Source organism: Bidens hawaiensis, unplaced genomic scaffold (assembly GCF_021521415.1).
Source record: "Bidens hawaiensis isolate Kalapana, Puna unplaced genomic scaffold, B.hawaiensis_p1.1 tig00000512_1, whole genome shotgun sequence".
Classification (NCBI taxonomy): domain Eukaryota; kingdom Viridiplantae; phylum Streptophyta; class Magnoliopsida; order Asterales; family Asteraceae; genus Bidens; species Bidens hawaiensis.
Window position 1 is genome coordinate 1,800,818 of NW_027491033.1, and position 20,114 is coordinate 1,820,931.

At 40.0% G+C, this 20,114-nt stretch overlaps 2 protein-coding genes across 3 annotated transcripts in view; one reads left to right on the forward strand and one right to left on the reverse strand.

Moving 5' to 3' along the window:
• LOC143633674 (putative elongation factor 1-gamma 1) overlaps nucleotides 1-3,194 on the reverse strand; it is a 153,461-nt gene extending 150,267 nt beyond the window's left edge. The window contains exon 1 of the mRNA XM_077101934.1: nucleotides 3,182-3,194. The gene's annotated coding sequence lies outside the window, so the exon portion shown is untranslated. The remainder of the gene's footprint in view (nucleotides 1-3,181) is intronic.
• On the forward strand, nucleotides 2,655-5,635 carry LOC143633717 (uncharacterized). Of its 2 annotated transcripts, none has more exons than XM_077101973.1 (3): nucleotides 2,655-2,816; nucleotides 2,856-2,928; nucleotides 4,726-5,635. In XM_077101973.1, exons 2-3 carry the CDS (start codon nucleotides 2,856-2,858, stop codon nucleotides 5,499-5,501), a joined length of 849 nt encoding a protein of 282 aa, XP_076958088.1. In that variant the 5' UTR covers nucleotides 2,655-2,816; the 3' UTR covers nucleotides 5,502-5,635. The 2 variants fall into 2 exon arrangements, with proteins under 2 accessions (XP_076958088.1, XP_076958082.1); XM_077101967.1 differs by having other exon boundaries at nucleotides 2,655-2,803; nucleotides 2,840-2,928.
• Nucleotides 5,636-20,114: the final 14,479 nt, after the last annotated feature.

Consider the following 20,114-nt stretch of genomic DNA (forward strand, 5'->3'; position numbering starts at 1 on the left):
GGCAGTCTATTCTCAGGTTAAGTTCACAACAATTCAAAGTTCATGCAGAAACTGTTTTTTTGCAAGAGATAAGGGTTAAAAAGTTTGTAGAAACGCTCAAAAACACTACATCAAGAAAACCAACTATAATATGTTATGGGAAAATGGTTTTAATTCTTCGTGTTACGGGGTCTCGGTCTGAAAGCAAGGGTTGTTATGTCTTTAAAGCTGTAGCCATGGAACACAAGTGCCCCCCACCCTGGTCTGGCATGTCAATAAAACTGCTCCAAATGCTAACGGGAGATTTGAGTGGCGTCCACCATGGAACGGGCCGAACCAAAGAGTACACGGATTCTGCAGTTTATAATTATTATTTATCTTTTTTTTTATTTTTAATTCTTGGGGTCAAGAATCATTTAAGGGTGGAGTATTGATACGTGTCGTTTTTAGTTTATTTGGGTTTTAAGTACCTTGCATTTTATAGGGATGTATTATGGTTTGTTTTACTTATGGGGGTCAAGTTGTAAATTTAGTTTTATATAATGAATGAATCAAACCTACTGGAAGATATCCAGAATTTGAGTAAATCTTCTCTATCTCCTAGTTTTCTTTCTCCTTACGGTTCCTAACCCTATCAATAAAAAAGAGATTTTTCACGTATGGAGATATCATGAAAGCTTTTTCATTCAAAAAGTTAACGTGAATGTCAGGAGAGAGTACACGTTACAAATTTTTTTATCTGGTCTGTAGAAGAAGAGGTGGATCAAAGAAGAGAGTACATTTCTTTTGGGCACCATCATGTTCAGGGCCGGCCCAATCATTTTGGTGGCCTAAAGCGAGTAAAAAAATCCGGGGCCTTTTCTAAAAAAATTGTTCATACTTTCTAAAAGCTTATTTATTCCGCTTCACATTTAGATACTCTAATTTTATAACATAAGCTAGTACGTGAGTTGTTTCTTAAAATAAACCAACCATAACGTAAGTATGTTGAAACACATGATGAATGTAATTTGATCGGAGTCAACTGAAAAACATCTTGTGGACAACAATACACACATTGGTCATCTTTCAAAATGAACGTTTACTATTATAATGCACATATATCTTTTTACTTCAGAGAAAATATAGGCAAGATAAATAAGATGATATTGAATTTTAACTAAATTAACTCATAACAAGTTTAATTTACAAATAAGAAACAACTACACACGCTCAAGTTATTCTTTATAACAACATATGCTCATGTTATTAAATAATCTTTAGTTTAAGTTTACTTAAAATATTAAAAAAAGTTTGTTAAACTAGTCGTTAATGTGAAAAATAAAATATAGATAAAATACTAGACGTAAATAGATTATATTTAAATTTGGGCTTTTTAACACTTTTACTTCATTGTGGTTAGATCCAAAAAAAATATATTTAAAAACTAAGTCTGAGAATTTCCTTTACTGGGTTAGATCCAAATAAAAAATCAAATATTTAAAAACCTAGATAAGAATCGAACGCTGGTAGTGGTAAGTGGGGACCAAGGGAGAGTGCAAAACAACAAAACAAACTACCGCTCCACTGAAGTAAGATTTTGTGTTACTATTCCAAGTAAATATTATATATATTTACATATAGTTTTTTTTTTTTAAATGAGGGCCTTATAAATTTGGGGGCCAAAAGCCCTAGCTTTAGTTGTTTAGTCACTTGGGGCGCCCCTGATCATGTTGAGTCCATGCCCATGATACATTGCCCAGTTATGTGTTAATCAGTAACCATCTTGGGGGCATGACGGACATCATCCCATTTCAGTTTGTAGGCTATATGCTAACAATATCTTACAACCCTCCCGATAGTCTACTCATTCCCAGGTACATGATCGCTTACAAGACCCTACACCAACCCACCGCCACGACCTTAGTTTAAATTTATACAAATGAATTACAAAATCACGTAACTCTTTCATCTTTAATGTTTAATCAATACTTCATTCAATTAGTAGTCACATGAAGAATATATGTAAAAGCAAAACTTATTTTTCTTGAAAACAACATAATTCATGGATCCATGCGAGTGAGAATAGTGAAAGAGAAAAGGAAATTCTTCCTCTTACGATACCAATTGAAAAACACAAATAATATGTGGTTATTAAGATGAAAAATTGGAATGAACCTAGAATATTGGTTATGAAATTTGAGATATTTTTTTAACAACATAGACCAAAATATATGAAATCAACACAGAGTTAAAAAAAAAAGAGTATAATTGTAGTTGCTACGGTAAAACCAAAATTTAAAACACAATAGCAATGAGTTAAACCATATTTCCCAATTAATAGTAGTATTTCATATCCACGTATTCTTAATAATTCGGTCTAACATACCTTTGTTGTGGTTCTCTTCACTCTTTTGAAATCTTAGATTTCCGAAAAAAACACGCAGATCAGTTTTTACGCATCTCATTTCCCATAACGTTTAAAAAATCTAATAATATTATTTGATGATAAAAGGCCGGTCCAACTCAGCAAATCGTTTAAACCCGGTTCTCTACACAAAAATAGTAGTAAAAAACCGGATGGTAACAACCCCGGTGTTGGACAGACGTGATTTGGAAATTTCTAGCATACGAATTTTCTTACCCAAAACATAAATCTCAAAATAATAGCAATAATAATAATAATAAGCAGCAGTTAGTTATTTTGATTGATATTCTTTGTGTGTGGGGTGAAAGAGAAGACGAATCGATACCTTGCCTCATATTCGTTCGTTAATGATCTTGTTATTATTATACACTACTACTACCAATCCAATCTGTTAAGTCAGTAGCGGTGTAATTAGGGTTATTATTATTATTATTATTATTATTATTATTATTATTATTATTATTATTTGATGATGGATTTCCAGAAGAAGAGGTTCCAGTTACTCGGTTTCGTTATAGGCGTTATTGTCCTCAGTTTCACCGGTACGATTCATTTCATACTGTCTGCATTCAATTTTTAGTAACAGTAACTGTATGTAAGTTGTAGATTAGATGGGAAATTAGTATCAACTGATGCTGAGATCATACATATTATTAGAACTAGATTTACGGAACTCATTCAAGTTTAAAGCAGTGTTGTAGAACTCGCCGGGCGAACAATTGGATTCGAATTTATATGTAATTTTTCAAATATCTATGCACACACACACACACACACACCAAATTTTCTATCTATAATAATAGAATTCAGATGTTTTTATGCAAGATCTGAAAATCAAGTTGTCATCATTTCGCTTTTGAACTACTGATTAGACTTCTAAACTCATATATATTGTATACAAACTGTTGAAAAATGTGTAATTTCTGTAATCCAGTTGCAAGATTAGAGGTCATTCTCTTCACTGAGAATTTTGAACTTTGTGTATTTATAATTTATGAAATTGATATTGATTTTGGTGTTAGTTGTTTTGTGTGGGATGTTTGAAACAGAAAGAAATAAACTGGCATCTAATTAGAAGTCAATAATAAGGGATGTGTCATGCAAAATATATACAAAACTGATGGGAATATTGGGAAGGAGAGTTAGAATACTTTAAATAACAAGAATTTAAGTAAGTTTTGCATTTGAGAAGCACTCGCAATACATATATTTTGAGATATTATGAAGCAGACCATCAGTCTTACTCGGAGTTGAATTTGGCTGACAAATGCCTGAGACGCTTTTATAATCACTCCCAACACGATAGATATATAATAGTTGGTTTTAATCACTCTTGAAGGCATTTGATTTGCAAACTGAATGCTATAATCTTACATTTCTCTCTTTAGAGTCTGGGCTTTATTATTATTAATCTAATTCTTTCTGTAAGTAATCGTGATGGAAATCTGAGGGTCTGTTTTTCAACTAGTTTGATCATCTTTGTCTGTCGAGTTACTAGTTTGATGATTTTTTACTAAGAAATGACGGTTTAAAATCTATGTGGACTTGTGATTTAAAACTTATTAACATACAGTATGCAATTGTCATCAGTAAAATTCGATCTTGTCACAAAATTGAAACATTATAAAGCTAAATACTTGGACAAAGGTCTGCCATAGATAATTCCTGTAACCACTTTAATTGACACTCTGAAGTGTGGCATTGGCTTGGTTATTTGGATGAAGGTGGTATCTTTAATATTGTATGTGGATCTAATTTGAGGTTTGATTGCCTAGCAGTTTTTGTACTATCTAGTCTTTTTTGTAGTTGATCAAGTATCTATTTTTTTGGTAGTTTATTACTCCATGTGTCATATATCAGGGGTGCTTACTTTGACCTTTAACAGCTAAAGTGTCAAAAAAACATTATGTTGCAACTTTACGTGAAAGACCTATGTTGCTACATTAATAATAAAAATTTAAACATTTTTTTACCCAATAAACCATTAAACATGCTTTTAGGTTTTAATTTGGTACTTTGACAGATTTTCTCTTTTAAAGTAGTCTAGATGCCTTCTTTGTTTACTATGATGCATTGGATATTTTGATACTTCCTGTTTAACATTTTATATAAATAATCAATACATTAATTATGATTGCAAAAAGGTATACTATTACAAGTATAATATGGGCTTTGCATAAAAACCATTTAGGAGGTTTTATGCATTAAAAATAGTTTGGCTTTCAACCCGTTTACCCTTTTGGTTAAATATCTTGGTTTAACCCTTTTGAGATAAATGTGCCAAAATTTCTATCTATATGAAATCATTTTCTGACAAAATATATATATTTTTTCTTTAGCTGAAAAATGTCGACAATTAGTGGGAGAAACCAGTTCATCACAGAGTGGTAAATTCACCATTTTCAACTGTTTCGACGGGGGATCAGGAACAGCAGCATGCCTAGTAAAAGAAGGCGTGAAATTATACACATACAATATAAGAACACTCCATGTCGAGGTAGCAAGAAACAAAGCAATTGAAGCATCAATAGCAGATGCAATTTCACAAGGCATGGAGCCCAAAGCTTCTGCTAAAAAGGCCCAACAAGATGGAGCGAAAGCCGCCAAACAAGCGACCCGAAAAGCCAAACGGATCATAGGTCCAATCATTTCTTCCGGGTGGGACTTCTTTGAAGCCATTTATTATGGTGGAACGATTACCGAAGGGGCTTTAAGAGGCACCGGGACATTATTTGGAACATATTTTATCGGGTATTTAGGGGAAGAAAGATTTGGTAGATTCGGGTATTTGATTGGAAGTCAATTTGGGAGTTGGATTGGTGGTAGAATGGGGTTAATGGTGTATGATATTGTTAATGGTGTTCATTTCTTGCTTCATTTTGGTCAACCTGTGGAGAATGTAGGAGAAAAGGTTGACTTTTTACAAGGTGGTCAAACAGAGGAGAGTGCAGTGAAACAAAAGGATATTGGGGCTGCGGTTCTTGAAACTGTTATGGGTTATGTGGGTTCGTATGTGTCGGAAGCTTCTAAAGAAGCTGTCTCTGAGACCGTTGAGGAGGGTGATACGTACGAGTCGCCGGTTTATGAAAGCTACGAGTCTAATGAAGAACTTTGATGAGGTAAATGTGGTTTGCAGTTTAATACTTGTTTTTATTATTTGAAGTACTTGATAATTTGTGTAGTAAGTGTAGAATGATTCATTAAACTCGTATGATATAAAGGTGAATGTAGAACTTTATTAACGCTGAATGGGTGGTGATAAACAAGGTGGACTGTCATGTTATCAAGGGTTTCCGGATGCTATTTAGTTTTGTTTATAGCAACAAAAGTCATCACTCTGGCATGAAAAGATAGAGGTTTGAGTGTAAGTATGAAATGCTTAGTGGCTAAAAATAACAGTTTTGTAGTTGTGTATGCAAGTGATTAGGAGGATGTATAAGCAAATTATAGCACTCCTCTAAAGTCACTATTGCTTGTTGAGTTGTTGGAACCACTTTTCACAACACTAGTCATTAGTGGCACACTTTGGAATATTCACAGAGGCTAAGAAAAAAGTTGCGATGTTGTCGAAACTGTGTAGTCACACTGCTCTGCTCTAGAGAAAAGGGTGCAACTTGCAACTAGATCATAGAAACTGATCTGATAAAAGTCATCAACCATTAGCGAACATATGATCTACTCGAATTCAAACGCGTATCATTTTAAACCAATAACAAACGATGTTACATATATACGATGATTAATCTACGATATTGAATAAAACCCTTACTTTGCTCAATAATTGACCCTGGGTAGAGGTGCACAAACCGGGTATTTTCAGGAACTGGGAACCGGGCAAGAACCAGTTTCAGGTATGGTCAACAAATGTCAAAACTGGGTCCCGGTAGAAACCGGTTCCGGGTATAGTCGGGTATTTGGCCGGTTTCACCGGATTTTTTTTTCCTGGTTTCAGGTAGGGTAGTGTCAGGTTTTGACCGGGTATTTCCGGTTCCGGGGAGAAATCCTATACTTGGTCCTACCCTCGGGTCGGGTATGGGTAGGAACCGGTTACGGGTCGGATACACTGGGTCGGTCCGGAATCAAGTATTTTGTACACCTCTAACCTTGGGTGTCTCAGACTGTTTGCCCACTTTTGTCAATTGTAGTTGACCATGCTAACCTATAAACTTAATTCATTTCAACCCAAATTAAATTATCCAACTTATAATATATACTTATCTTAATATAAAATGGAGGCGTAAAACTCTTGCTTTAGTTCATAGCCCAATAGACCGCTCGTGTTTTAATCCAACATGTTCCATATGTAATTGTAATTTCGATAAAAGGAGTTGTGACTTAAAATCTTCTTTATCCACTATGTAATATTGTTTTTGTAGTTGCTTCTATTAATTAAGGGGGTGTTTTGGATTGCTTATTTTCATCAACTTAAAACTTATAAACTTTTTGAGAAATAATAAGGTGTTTGAGATTGCTTATATTGTGAAAGGAAAAGTTCCATAAGTTACACTTTTATAACTTATTAACTTAATGAAAAGTTAGTTACACTTTTATAACTTATTAATTTAATAAAAAATTATAAAGAGATTAAATAAGGAATCTCTCACACCCCCTAAAAAAGGTGTATGTATATGGTTCTACTTTCGTATGCCTTTCCTTCCAAGGAATAACAAGGGAATACATAGTATGACATATGGTACGTGTGTTGTTTAGATGAAACAACTGTCAAGTGTCAACTGTGTTTATATAACTACCCCTTCATATCATTGAAAGGATTAATTTGTCCATAATATAATTAACTAGGTTATAACCCGTGTACTGCACGGGACTGGTTACAAAAATATTGAATTTAAAATAAATTATTAATCAATAAATACATATTGAATTTCAATATTTTACATTTGTAATTTTTGTATGAATGTTACATTTACTATAATATAATTATAGGTCATAATAAAAGTAAAAGTTCAACTCAAAATATAATATAAAGACAGAATTACAAATTTTGTCCTTTAAAAAAGGCCAAAAACCGGTTCGTGTCCTTTTCTAAGTTTCCTTGCAGGCGGTGTACTTTAAACTTTTTTTTTTACACGTTATGTCCTTTACGCTAACTGGGTTAGAAAAACTCAGTTAAATGCCCTCACGTGAGGTGCATGTGAGGGCATATTAGTCTTTTTGCCTACCTGCAACTACTTCTTTCTTCTTCATTTTCACTGCTGCTTCTTCTTCTTCTTCATCACCATACCTCCCACTCTTCTTCTCCATCTTCTTAACCATCTACCCCTTTCTTCTTCAGCCATCACCGTCACTCACCACATCTCACTCACCATCTTCTTCTTCTTTATTTCTCCCTTGTAAACCTTAAACACCCTTAACCGGTTTTATCAACTCCTTACGATCCCCACCAGGCGTCTTTAAAGTTCCTTCCTTTTTATCTTTTAACCGCCAGTGACAAAACCACATTTGCAGTTGTCGATCCGTTAACCCTAAAGACTCTGAAAGCTGTGCTCTTACCGCCTCAGACGGATACATATCAGCTGCAAAACAATATCAATCACATAAAATTTCTCAAAAATCTAATCTTTAACATCAACTAGCTCCGTCAATCCAACAAATTACCAACAACAATTAAATTAAGAAAACACATACAAGCATAGGTCTTTTCAAGCATATTGAGTTGAAAAGGGGTCTTCATCTGGCGTTTAGGCTTCTTAGATCCATCCGATTGAGCGTTATTATGATCGTTAACGTTCCGATTGCTTTCCCCTTCAGAACCCGTCTCCATTGAACGGCTGCAAATCGAGCAAACCCTAGAATATCACACCCCCAAAAACTAGGGTTCCAGGACGAATTTCAACATAACGATTCCGACCCACCAATCGTTATCCTCAATCAAAGAAAACCCAGAAGCGAATTTCAATTTGGTTAAGTAAATCGAAAGGGTCAATTAGGGTTGATGATAGTAATAATAATAATAAATAAAGGGGTAGAGAGAGAATGAAGGATGTTGTTCTTGAGAGAGAGAGAGAGAGAGGGGGGAAATTAGGGTTTTGTAAATCTGCAAAATGAAGAAGAAGAAGTTGTTGCAGGGTAGGCAAAAAGACCAAAATGCCCTCACATGCGCCTCACGTGAGGGGATTTAACTGACTTTTTCTAACCCAGTTAGCGTAAAGGACAAAACTTGTAGGAAAAAAAAGTTTAAAGTACACCGCCTGCAAGGAAACTTAGAAAAGGACACGAACCGTAATTCGTCTTATTTTAAAGGACAAAATTTGTAATTCTGTCTAATATAAATTGTAAACAAACCAAACAAATCTAAATAGCCAACTTGTAAAAAATAGTAAAATACTAAAATCAAATGCAAATTCAAATAGTGAACTTGACAGACAATAAAATACCAACTTCAAAACACCAAATAATTAAATAAGTACTTAAAAAAGACCAATGATAATTCTTTGAAATTTGGAAAAATATCTTTGGAATTAATAGGTTTGGATCTGCAACCACTTTCGGACCTTCAATCATTTTTTGAAGGGGCTTAGTTGCAGATTCACTTGTAGAATCATCAAGAACATATGCGTCTTTAACTATCAAGTTACACATCAACTTCGAATCGACGATTGTTTTCTTGACTCTTCATCATGCAACAAAGTCCTCCCATTAGTTGTGGCCATAAGTGATGTATCTTATGATTCAAAATCCACTGATGTAATATTCATGGAGTGTGAGGGCTCAACCTACATTGTAATACAAAGTGATGTGTCAAATGAATAATATATAGTCTAAATATAATACATACAAGTTTTTGTATTAATACCTAAATATAATAATGTTATAAATCACCTGATCAACCTCTAAATCTGCTTCAAGAACATTATGATCATAAGTGGATTTGTTAATGGTGAAAAACTTGATGCTTGTGAGTTGGTAATATCAATCTTGAATGCAAACTTTTTTCCAACCAAATAAGTGATTTCATTTGGAACCACGTTGAGTCTCTAAACCTATAACATAATTGAGAATATATAACCAGGTGTATAAAATGAAAATTTAGAAAATATTTCAACGCCACCCCAAAAAAATCAAGTGTACCTCAAGACTCTTATCAATCATGTATTTGACACCCTTTTTCAACATTTTTCTAGCTTCCCGATCAAACACAGTTAGAGACACAACCCAAGTATTGACTTGTAATCTTAACGAAATTTTGAACCTACATATAAAAAAATTTAAGTTGAAATGTAAAAATAATCTTACCTTTAAATATTTTCAAAAGTGCTATATTAGTCTAAAAAGTTATAACATTGGTGCGGTTGTAGCAGTTGAATAAGTAAATGTTTGACCTGACTGAACATATCTTGGGACACTTAGGAGTTGGGATTGTCGGGTCAGCTCATTAACACACTTAAACTGGGCCTCCAAGTATGAAGCAAAGATCCCAATAGAGCCACTCTTTATGCATCTACATGATTTGGATCCCAGTATCAAGTGCTATGGACATGTAAATTTAGGATCTGCACGGGATCCAAATTTGACTATTTTCTTGACTTGTTGACCAAATAGTTCAAATAAATTAAGAGATGCAACAAAAATAATAATAATAATAATAATAATAATAATAAAATGAAATTAAATATTCATTGTTAACCTGGGGATAGTAGAAACAACTTTATTGTTGCATAGATCGGTAGGGCATTGATATTTATCTGTTGTTTCTCCACCATATAAGATCCAAAAAGTTTCATTTTACAATAAACCGTGTTCTAACCTTCTTGTTACAACTCTGAGAAGCATTGTAATACCACTCCACACCAGGTAGAAAACTTATGAGGGTACCTGTGACAATTACAGACTTCACCTAATGAATGCATAAATGTATTAATTATTCTAAATTTGCAAATAGGCTTATTTATAAAAAAAGATTCTTAGTTGTTTTATTGACCTGTGCTATGTTGTTAAAAACAGTTTCGGTCAAAAATTCAGCTTGCAAATTGATAGGCATTTGTGATGACACTAATCGACGTGTTGAAACTGATTTATCAACTCTTTGCTAACTAAGCTGCTCATAAACATATAAAATCAAGTTACAAAAATACCTATATGTATTAGTACTTAAGAACAGATATAGTAAATAAATGTGTAAGAAAAAACATATCAAACCTTTTTCTGAAAGCCATGATATCCTCAATGTTATCGTTATTGTTAATATATCAGGTACTAGCTTGGAAGTATGAACCAAAATGTTCTCCCTAAATAACAAACAAATAAAGTAAGTGTTATTAAATAATAATAATAATAATAATAATAAGAACAACTATAATAATTGGCAAATTTATAATTTCTAATTGGTATGGATTCCGATTAAAATTCTCTTATTAGTTAATAATTTCATAATATATAAAGATCATATTTGTATTTAATCATAAAGCATGGCTTGATTATAATGTAAGCAATTTTGATTGTTTACCTCTGCATAAACTCTGCTCTGACAAAAGTTTTGATTAAAAATTGACTGCAATACCCCTAAGATAAAATATTGAAAACCAAAGACAAAAGAAAAATATTAATAAATGAAAACTTAAATGTCTTATAACTAATAAGCTTACGTGTAGGGACATTTGTTGTTGCAGGCAGTACAATATGTAATGAAGAGGTATGTACCCGCCTCAACAACGAGCGAGGCGGGTCAACCCACAAGATATAGACAAGAGGCTTGAAATCAAGACTTTATGAAGGCACAAAGCAAAAACATATGCGCATGGCGCATATCACATATGCTCACGCATATCACATATGCTCATGCATCACACGCTCAGGCATCACATATGCTCAGGCACCACAGATGCTCACGCATCACATATGCTCAGGCATCACATATGCTCAGGCACCACAGATGCTCACGCATCACATATGTTCACGCATCACATATGCTCATGCATATCACATATGCGCGTGGCGCATCCGCGCGCGGCGCATATCACATGCTCGTGCATATCACTTTTGCGCATGAAACATCTGCGCGTGAGAATAAAGAGAAGACCTCGCGCATCCTCAGGATAGGCGCATATCACACATGCACATAATCAACCTCGTCCTTATCCAAATCAGGATTAGGGCAACCTTGATTGTGCACGTCAGACAACCTTCCAGAAGGTATCTTTTTAAGGAATAAGAATATGCTGATGTTGACAGCTGCCAATGAAAGGTGGACAACTCAGCAAAACCCATGTGCTACCACGTGACTATAACCAATGAAAAAGCACCAGGTGTCCCAAAGGATACGTAGCGCAAAGCAACTGGAAGAGGCCAGCAAAGCCCTAATTGGGTCTGAGCCCAATCATTGGAAACCCTAGCACTATAAATACAGCATCAACTCCACAAGGAGAGACACACAATATCATAACACAGAAGAACACACAATTACATCAAATTACAGAGTATTCAGCTATTAAGCAATACACTCCAAATTCCTTACTCTCATATTATTATCTTCTCCTACATACACTTATTCTCACACCGGAGGGTTACCCCAAAGAGGACCCCTCTGTCCCTTTCTGAGGGGTAAGTTTACGGTGCTGTTCATTTTGTAGGTGGAAGAACCCAGATCCAAGAGAACCATCGGTGAAATAGCATAATCACACCCGAGGAAAGTAGATCGTCTACCAGTGAGTCGATCCACGTTTCTTCATTGGCGCCATCCACTGTTACAACGGCAACAAGATCTCATCAGATCTATAAAAAAACAAATTTTCACCATGGCTTCTGGTGCTCGTAACGTCGATCAAGTTCTGGAGGATATTGAACGTGAGGATGTTAATGAGGGACAACAGTTTCTGAGGGTGCCGCGTGATTCTACGCGCACCACCAGTAACCGTCCCTTCATCACAACTCCTCATGGCCAGACTGAAACTCCTCCAGACGATCTCACGTTACAAAATCTTGCCGGCGCGAAACAAAAAGGACCAATGGGTCCAGAAGATGAAACAAATGACCCTAAAGAATGGCTCATAAACGAGCAACGGCGTCTAATGGACAAGTACAATGAGATGGTCAAACAGAAAAAGTTAGCCGACTATGCAGGAGGCTCACAGCTCCGCGCGCAAATGAACATGGCGCCTGGAGCCAGAGCCGATCTGGATCTGCACACACCATACAGCCCACCAGTGAGAGGGCAAGTGGATGTAACCACACCGTACAGGCCAGCCATCTTGGTGAAACATTCAAAATTCACTGAGCGCATCGCGAAGGCCCCCATCCAGCACAAGACCAAGATGCCAAGTGGTTTGGGCAAATATGACGGCACAACAGATCCAGACGATTTCTTACAAGGGTTTTACAACACTGGAAACCTAGAAAGCTGGACGATGCCAACATGGTGTCACATGTTTGCTCGCTGCCTCACGGGCGCGGCGCGTGTCTGGTTTGAAAGCTTGCCAACTGGGCAGATCGATGGGTTCGAGGAACTATTGGAAAAGTTCCAAGCTCACTTCGTACAGCAGCGCAGACACACGCGCGACCCTGATGACATCATGCACTGCGTGCGCAAGAATGATGAAACGATCGAAGACTACATAACTCGTTTCAATCAAGAGTCTCTGGCAATCGGAGGTATCACTGAGAAACTATTGCGCGTGGCCTTTATACAAGGCGCGCGTAGTGATCAACTCCGCCGAGCTCTCGTAAGCAGAGATGGCATGCCCACCACGTGGGCCAAGTTAATGGAAGCATCGCGAGTTTTCGCGAGAAATGAAAAACAAATTGCCCAAGATAGGGCAAGAGAAAGAGCTCATCAAGCTGAGTCACCACGCAGCAACGAAAAAAGGGGCAAACAGAACTCTGTATGGTCCAGGTTGCAATCAACCAGTTTTTCTTCCGCAGAAAAGCAGGCGCAACCAAGCTCACCCCAGCCCCAAAAAGACGTTCGTAATCGCGGGGAGGGTGACAAGAGGGAAGGCGGCAGAGATCCTAACAGACCTCTGCCAAGAATATGGACTCCCCTCACTAAAACGCCTTCACAGGTGTTAAGCACTGAGAATGTCCAATTCAAAAGCCCCAAGCCACTACACTACAAGGGACCATCAGACAGTGGCAAATACTGTGAGTTTCACAAGTCCACAGGACACAATACTGATGCATGCCACCACTTGAAGGATGCAATTGAAAAAGATGTGAAATCAGGCAAGCTGGCTCACCTGGTAAAAAACTCAAGACCGGAAAATGAACAATCAGGAGCCTCAGCCAGCAAAAAGTACAAAAGAATCTGTGTAGCCGAGGGAGGAAGGCAAGGGCAAATATCAAGAAAGAGAGGCGCGCAAATCCAAGGAGATTGGTGCGAGCAACAAGTCATCTTCCCAAGAATCAGGGGAGGCACTTCCATCAGCAGTCCTCTTGTCATCACTACACACATTGCTCATTATGAAGTGTCAAAAGTCCTGGTGGACACTGGCAGCGAATCAGACATAATGTATGAGCAATGTTTCAGGAAACTGGATCCGGCAGACCAAGCAAGGCTTGAAATTGTGAATGCACCGATCTCTGGTGTTTCCAATGAAATCATTCATCCCCTAGGTCAAATACAATTTGAACTAACCATGGGGGATGAGAAACACAAGCGAGCCGAAGTTGTCAACTTCTTGGTCTTGCCCACCACTTCTTGCCACAATATGATCTTGGGTAGGGGAACGATTGCCCAATTCAACGCCATACCGTCGCCAGCGCACGGCGCATTGGGGTTCCCAACACCAACAGGTGTAACTTTTGTATACAGAGATCATTTGTGTGCAGTGACAAGTACTCCGCGGGAAGGGAGAATGAAACTTCCAATGGCAGACAACGCGCCAGAGGAATGGATTCTCAACCCGAAATTCCCGGAGCAAAAAATCACAATTGGCGCTACGATATCAGACGACACGAGGTTGAGAATGAAAAGGTTGCTCACAGCATATATGTCGGTCTTCGCGTGGCAACACTCTGATATGACTGGGGTTCCGCGAGACCTGGCGCAACATTCTCTCAACACGTTCAAGTCTGTAGAGCCAATTGCTCAAAAGAAGAGAGTCATGGGGGATGAGAAGGCGAGGGCCATGAATGAGCAGGTTGAGGATCTATTGCGCGCAAACATCATCCGCCCGATACGATACCAGACATGGGTAGCCAATCCTGTGATGGTAAAGAAAAGTAACGGGTCGTGGAGGATGTGCATTGACTTCAAGGACCTCAACAAAGCGTGCCCAAAAGATTGTTACCCCCTCCCAAACATCGAAGCAAAGGTGGACTCCGTGGCGCCATTCAAACTCAAATGTTTCCTGGATGCCTACAAGGGCTATCACCAGATTCAAATGGCACCACAAGACGAGGACAAGACCGCATTTAGAACCGACAAGGGTGTTTTTTGCTACACAAAAATGCCCTTTGGTTTGAAGAATGCGGGAGCCACCTATCAAAGACTTATGGATGCCGTTTTCAGCGAGCAAATTGGAAGAAACCTAGAAGTCTATGTAGATGATTTGGTGATCAAGAGCAGGGAGGAAAAGCAAATGCTCAAAGACATCGAAGAAACCCTTGGGCGCCTAAAGGAAGTTAACATGAAGCTCAATCCGAGCAAATGCACTTTCGGCGTACTAGAAGGAAAATTTCTAGGTGTAATGGTCACCAAGGATGGTTTCAAGGTGAACCCTGAGAAGGTGGAGGCCATCCTTGACATGCCCTCGCCATCCACCATGAAAGAGGTCCAGAAGCTGAATGGTAGATTGGTTTCAATCAACAGGTTCCTAGCGAACCATGCAAGCAAATCTACCCCATTTATCAACACATTGAGGAATTGCTTAAAGAAAAGCCAATTCAAATGGACTCCTGAGGCCGAGCAAGCTTTCAGGGAGATAAAAGAATGTTTGATAAATCTGCCCGCGCTCACAGCTCCACTTCCTGGTGAAACTTTGACATTATACCTATCAGCAGGAGAGCGCGCCATCGGCGCGGTATTATTGGTGGATCGCAAGGGAATCCAAACGCCAATATACTATGTGAGTCGAGTGCTGACAGATCCTGAGACGCGCTACTCCATCATGGAAAAGTTAGTTTTATCACTAACACACGCTTCGCGCAAGCTTCATAGATATTTCAATGGTCATCCCATTGAAGTTCTGACTGGTTACAACATCCAGCAAGTCTTGCGGCGCCCCGCGCTTTCGGGAAGGCTAACAAAATGGGCGCTGGAATTAAGAGAGCACACGATCGCCTATAAGCCCCGTCCAGCAATCAAGGGACAAGTCTTAGCTGATTTCATCGCAGAAATCCCCGAAGGAAGAGTTGAAGAGGCTCAGCGCGAGGTAGACCCTCCGCGAGCCAATGATGAAGAAAATGTTTGGAGATTGTTCACTGACGGAGCTTCAAACAACGAAGGGTCCGGCGCAGGTCTCAAACTGGTGGATCCAGAGGATCATGAATATACTTATGCCATCAGGTTGGACTTCAAGAGCACCAACAATGAGGCTGAGTATGAAGCCCTGCTGGCTGGGCTGCGCATCGCGCACAAATTCGGAGTTAAAAAGCTAGAGGCCCATGTTGATTCATACTTGGTAGCAGCACAGGTCAATGGCCTTTATGATGCCAAGGAGAACACCATGCCTCTATATCTAGAGCAGGCGAAAAAGCTCATCGAGCAATTTGACTGCTTCAGAATCATTCATATTCCGCGCAGTGAAAACAAATCTGCAGACGCGCTGAGTAAGATGGCATCAACCAGTTTTGATCACTTTGGCAAAGATGTCAGGGTAGAAGTAATGAGCAACCCGTCGGTGGTAGCGAAGTCTGTCCTTGTAACACATACAACCCCTTCATCATGGATAACTCCAATAATGGAATTCTTGAAGGAGGGAAAGGTACCTGACGATCGCGCACAGGCGAGGAAGATAAGACACAAGTCGCAGAACTATGAACTCCTTGATGGCACATTATATCGACGCTCTTATCTTGGGCCGCTCATGAAATGCCTAGATGCTGAGGAAGCGAGTTATGTGATCAGAGAGATACACGAAGGAATCTGTGGAATACACGCTGGCCCGCGCATGGTGGCTGCCAAGGCAATGAGCGCAGGTTACTATTGGCCAGGCATGTACTTGGACGCTCTGAAAGAGATCCAAAAATGCAAAGCATGTCAGAGCTATGCGCCAAACACCATGCTTCCAAAGAACAACTTGATTCCAGTGACCTCCGCATGGCCTTTCCACAAATGGGCAATCGACATTGTGGGTCCTCTTCCGCAAGCGCAAGGGCGAGTAAAATTTTTGGTAGTGGCAGTAGACTATTTCACAAAATGGGTCGAAGCCAAGCCACTAGCAAAAATCACAGCCGAAGCGATGAAGCAGTTTATCTGGAGCCACATCATATGCCGTTTTGGCTTGCCCATGGAAATTGTGAGCGATAATGGCAAGCAATTCACTGACAAGAAGATATCCAGCTGGCTCAAGGAATTGCGCATCAACCAAATTTTCACTTCGGTTTATCACCCTCAGAGGAATGGCCAAGTGGAACGCGCTAACCAAAGCTTGCTGAATGGGCTGAAGAAAAGGTTAGAGGGAGAATCCCATTCTTGGGTCGAAGAGCTACCTAATGTCCTGTGGGCACACAGGACATTAAGCAAAACCAGCAATGGCGAATCCCCGTTCAGCTTAACCTATGGAACAGAGGCAATGATTACAGCAGAAATTGGATGCCCATCCCATAGAGTGCTCATGATGAGCAAGATTGATAACGAGCGCGAAAGAAGGTTGGATCTCAACTTACTTGAAGGGCGCAGAGAGGCGGCTATCATCAGTGAAGCCAAATACAAGAAAAAACTGGAAAAATATTACAACCAGCGCGTGAAAGAATGCCACTTCAAGAAAGATGATTTTGTCCTTCGAAACAATGAAGCTAGCCGCGCGATACCCCCGGGAAAAATGTCCCCCAATTGGGAGGGACCTTATCAAGTCTTGGAAGAATTGGGAAAAGGCGCATACGCCTTAAAAGATTTGAATGGAAAGAAGATCCCGCGCGCATGGAACGCAGCACAGCTTAGAAAATGTTTCATGTAAAAAATGTCAAGTTTGTAATCAAGGCTTTTTAAGCCATTATGAATAATGATACGCGCTATCTTCTCTTAATGTGGATTCTATTACCTTTTGCATACATGTTTCACACTTCCCTTTATTAATTTTGAGCAATATGACAACATTGTATTGACATCAAAACAAAATAAAACGAAGTAAAACATACATGCGCAAACGCGTTAACGAGTCTTAACTCTAAAACGTCAGGGCCTTAGCCCAAAATTATGAGCCTTAGCTCAGGGCCTTAGCCCAATACTGTGAGCCTTAGCTCAAATCACTCACAACATCCATCCTACATGCTGCGCAGCCTGACCATAAAAATACCCAAACACAACTAAGGCAAAGCAAATGCCAAAACATAGTTGTTAAGGTCTCAGGTCGAGGTCGCGCATAAAATTGTAATGGATATCTGAGTAACACATTGACACGTAAAGGCTAAAAAAAAAACTCATAATTCCATAATGCGCGATAACGTCGCGCAAAAGAGGAATAATGAAAACGCCAAGGCACGTGTCAACATAATCAAGATATGGCAAAATCACTTACAATATGACAAGGATTAAGTATAATAATTTCCTTACAACCTTGTTCTTATTTCAACGTGCAAGCATATCTTATATTCAACAAGCAAGCATTCAATATAAAGAGATGAATGGGGAATGCGCAAGATGCGAAGAAGGGAAAAACAACATTTCATTCCAAAGCATTGAAATTTACAAGTTTACAAGATGAGATACAAACTACAAATAAAAATAAAAAACATGAAGGGCTTCTCAAGTCTCCACGTTGACATCAGCCTCTTCATCATCCTCATCACCGCCCTCAGCATCTGGCGCAGCCTGCTCCTCGTCATCTCCAAACTGACCATAGTCAAGTTGTTCATCTTGAATGGAGTCTTCTATCACAGTAGTGTCAGGAGCGGATCCTTTGGCCACGCCAGAGCCGCTTGCAGGAGCAGTATTCCCCGCGCCATCATCGCCGCCACCAGCCCCTTCGCACTCGTCAAGTAATTTCTTTAGCGCGCCGAGGTCGGGCTGGTCAGCAAGCGCGGATATCTGCAAATCATAAGCAAAAATATGAGTACAAAAATACTTGGAAAATAAATCAAAGTAATCTCATTAAAGTTAAAGTACCTGCCCAAGGATGGGAATGGGAGTATTCAAATACTTCTCCCCCATCGCGGCCATGTCCGCGCAGGCAGCGTCGCTCTGATAAGGGTATTCGGATGGGTTCTTCTTCAGCATCCCATATTCATAGCCATCCTTAAACCCTTCAGCTCGACCCACCAAGCGCGCGGCAGCGTTGCAATCCATCACAAGGGCCTGGAACTCGTCTGAGTATTTCATCGCATAAGCGCAACGAGTCATGCCCTGTGAGACTAGCCATTGGCGATCCTGCGCGAGAGAAGAAACAGTCGTCTCGAGGGCAGGAATCTGAGAGTTTAACAACTCAACAGTTTCCTTAGTCTGTTTTAGCTCCTCTTTGTCGGACGCTGCTGCCGCCAAGGCTTCTTCCTTTTCCGCCCGCGCAGAATCAAGTGCTTCCTGGCTAGACGCTGCCATCGCCAAGGCTTCATCCTTCTCGGCCTGCGCGGCCGCCAGCTCCTTCTTCAGACGCGCAACCTCACTCTCCAGTGATGATTTTTCAGTTATAGACAGGACAAGAGCTTGGTCACGCGCCTCCGCCTCCAGCTCCAAGTCGCGCGCTCTGCGCGCGTACTTGGTCGCGTCCGCCTCCGCCGCCTGTAGCTTCTCCCGCGCAGCCTGAAGCTCATGCCCGCGCTTCACGAAGGCGCTGTTGGCACTTGCTCTGTTCTCACTGAGCTCTGCTTGGAGCTTCTCAGCTCTCTCTCGAGCATCAGAAAGATGCCAAGCAGACACCTTAGCCTCTTGCTTGGCTTCCGCAAGAGCATCACGTACCTTTACGTAATCATAGCGAAGCTCTTGGGAGGCAGCAAAGAAGGCCGACCCAGCAAACAGATGATCGTTGAGCAAGTCGTCGCGAGCGCGGTCCTCCTGGAACCTCCTTTCAGATGGAGGCACAGCATGAGCCCAGAATTCCGCACACACACCCATGGACTGAAATGTGCTGTCTTCAGTAATATTCCATCTCGGGCGGTAAATGTGATCGGCTTCCTGCAAAAACAAAGTAATTATCAAAGTCATCAAAACATTAAGATGGAAGTCCGCACAGCGGAGCAAAAAAGAACCTATACCTGCGGGGATGAAGCAGAAAAGTCAGCGCCAGCCCCACGAGAAGGCTCCGCCGCGAAGCCTCGTGGCGCTGCAGGACTGGCGCGACCGCGGTCGGAGTCTGCAACTTCAAACTTCTCATCCTCCTCGGAAACAGGCCTTTTCTCTTGCGACCTAGAGCCAAAATCGGTCTCGCGAGGAGGGCTGTGCGCAGGAGGAGGTGAGGGAGGTCTCGACGCCGCCAGGTCGGCGCGCAAAACGGCCTCCTGCTCCTGAGTAATCCCAATGAGGGGAGATTCATCACTTGCAGGAGCAGGAGCAGAAGCAGCGGCGCTGGCACCAGCGCCAGGAGTGCCGCCAGCAGCCTGTACGCCAGCTACGGCTTCTATGAAAAAATCAACAACAAGAAATGGTTCATGACTTGATCTAAAAGAAAGTCAGAAAAAAAAA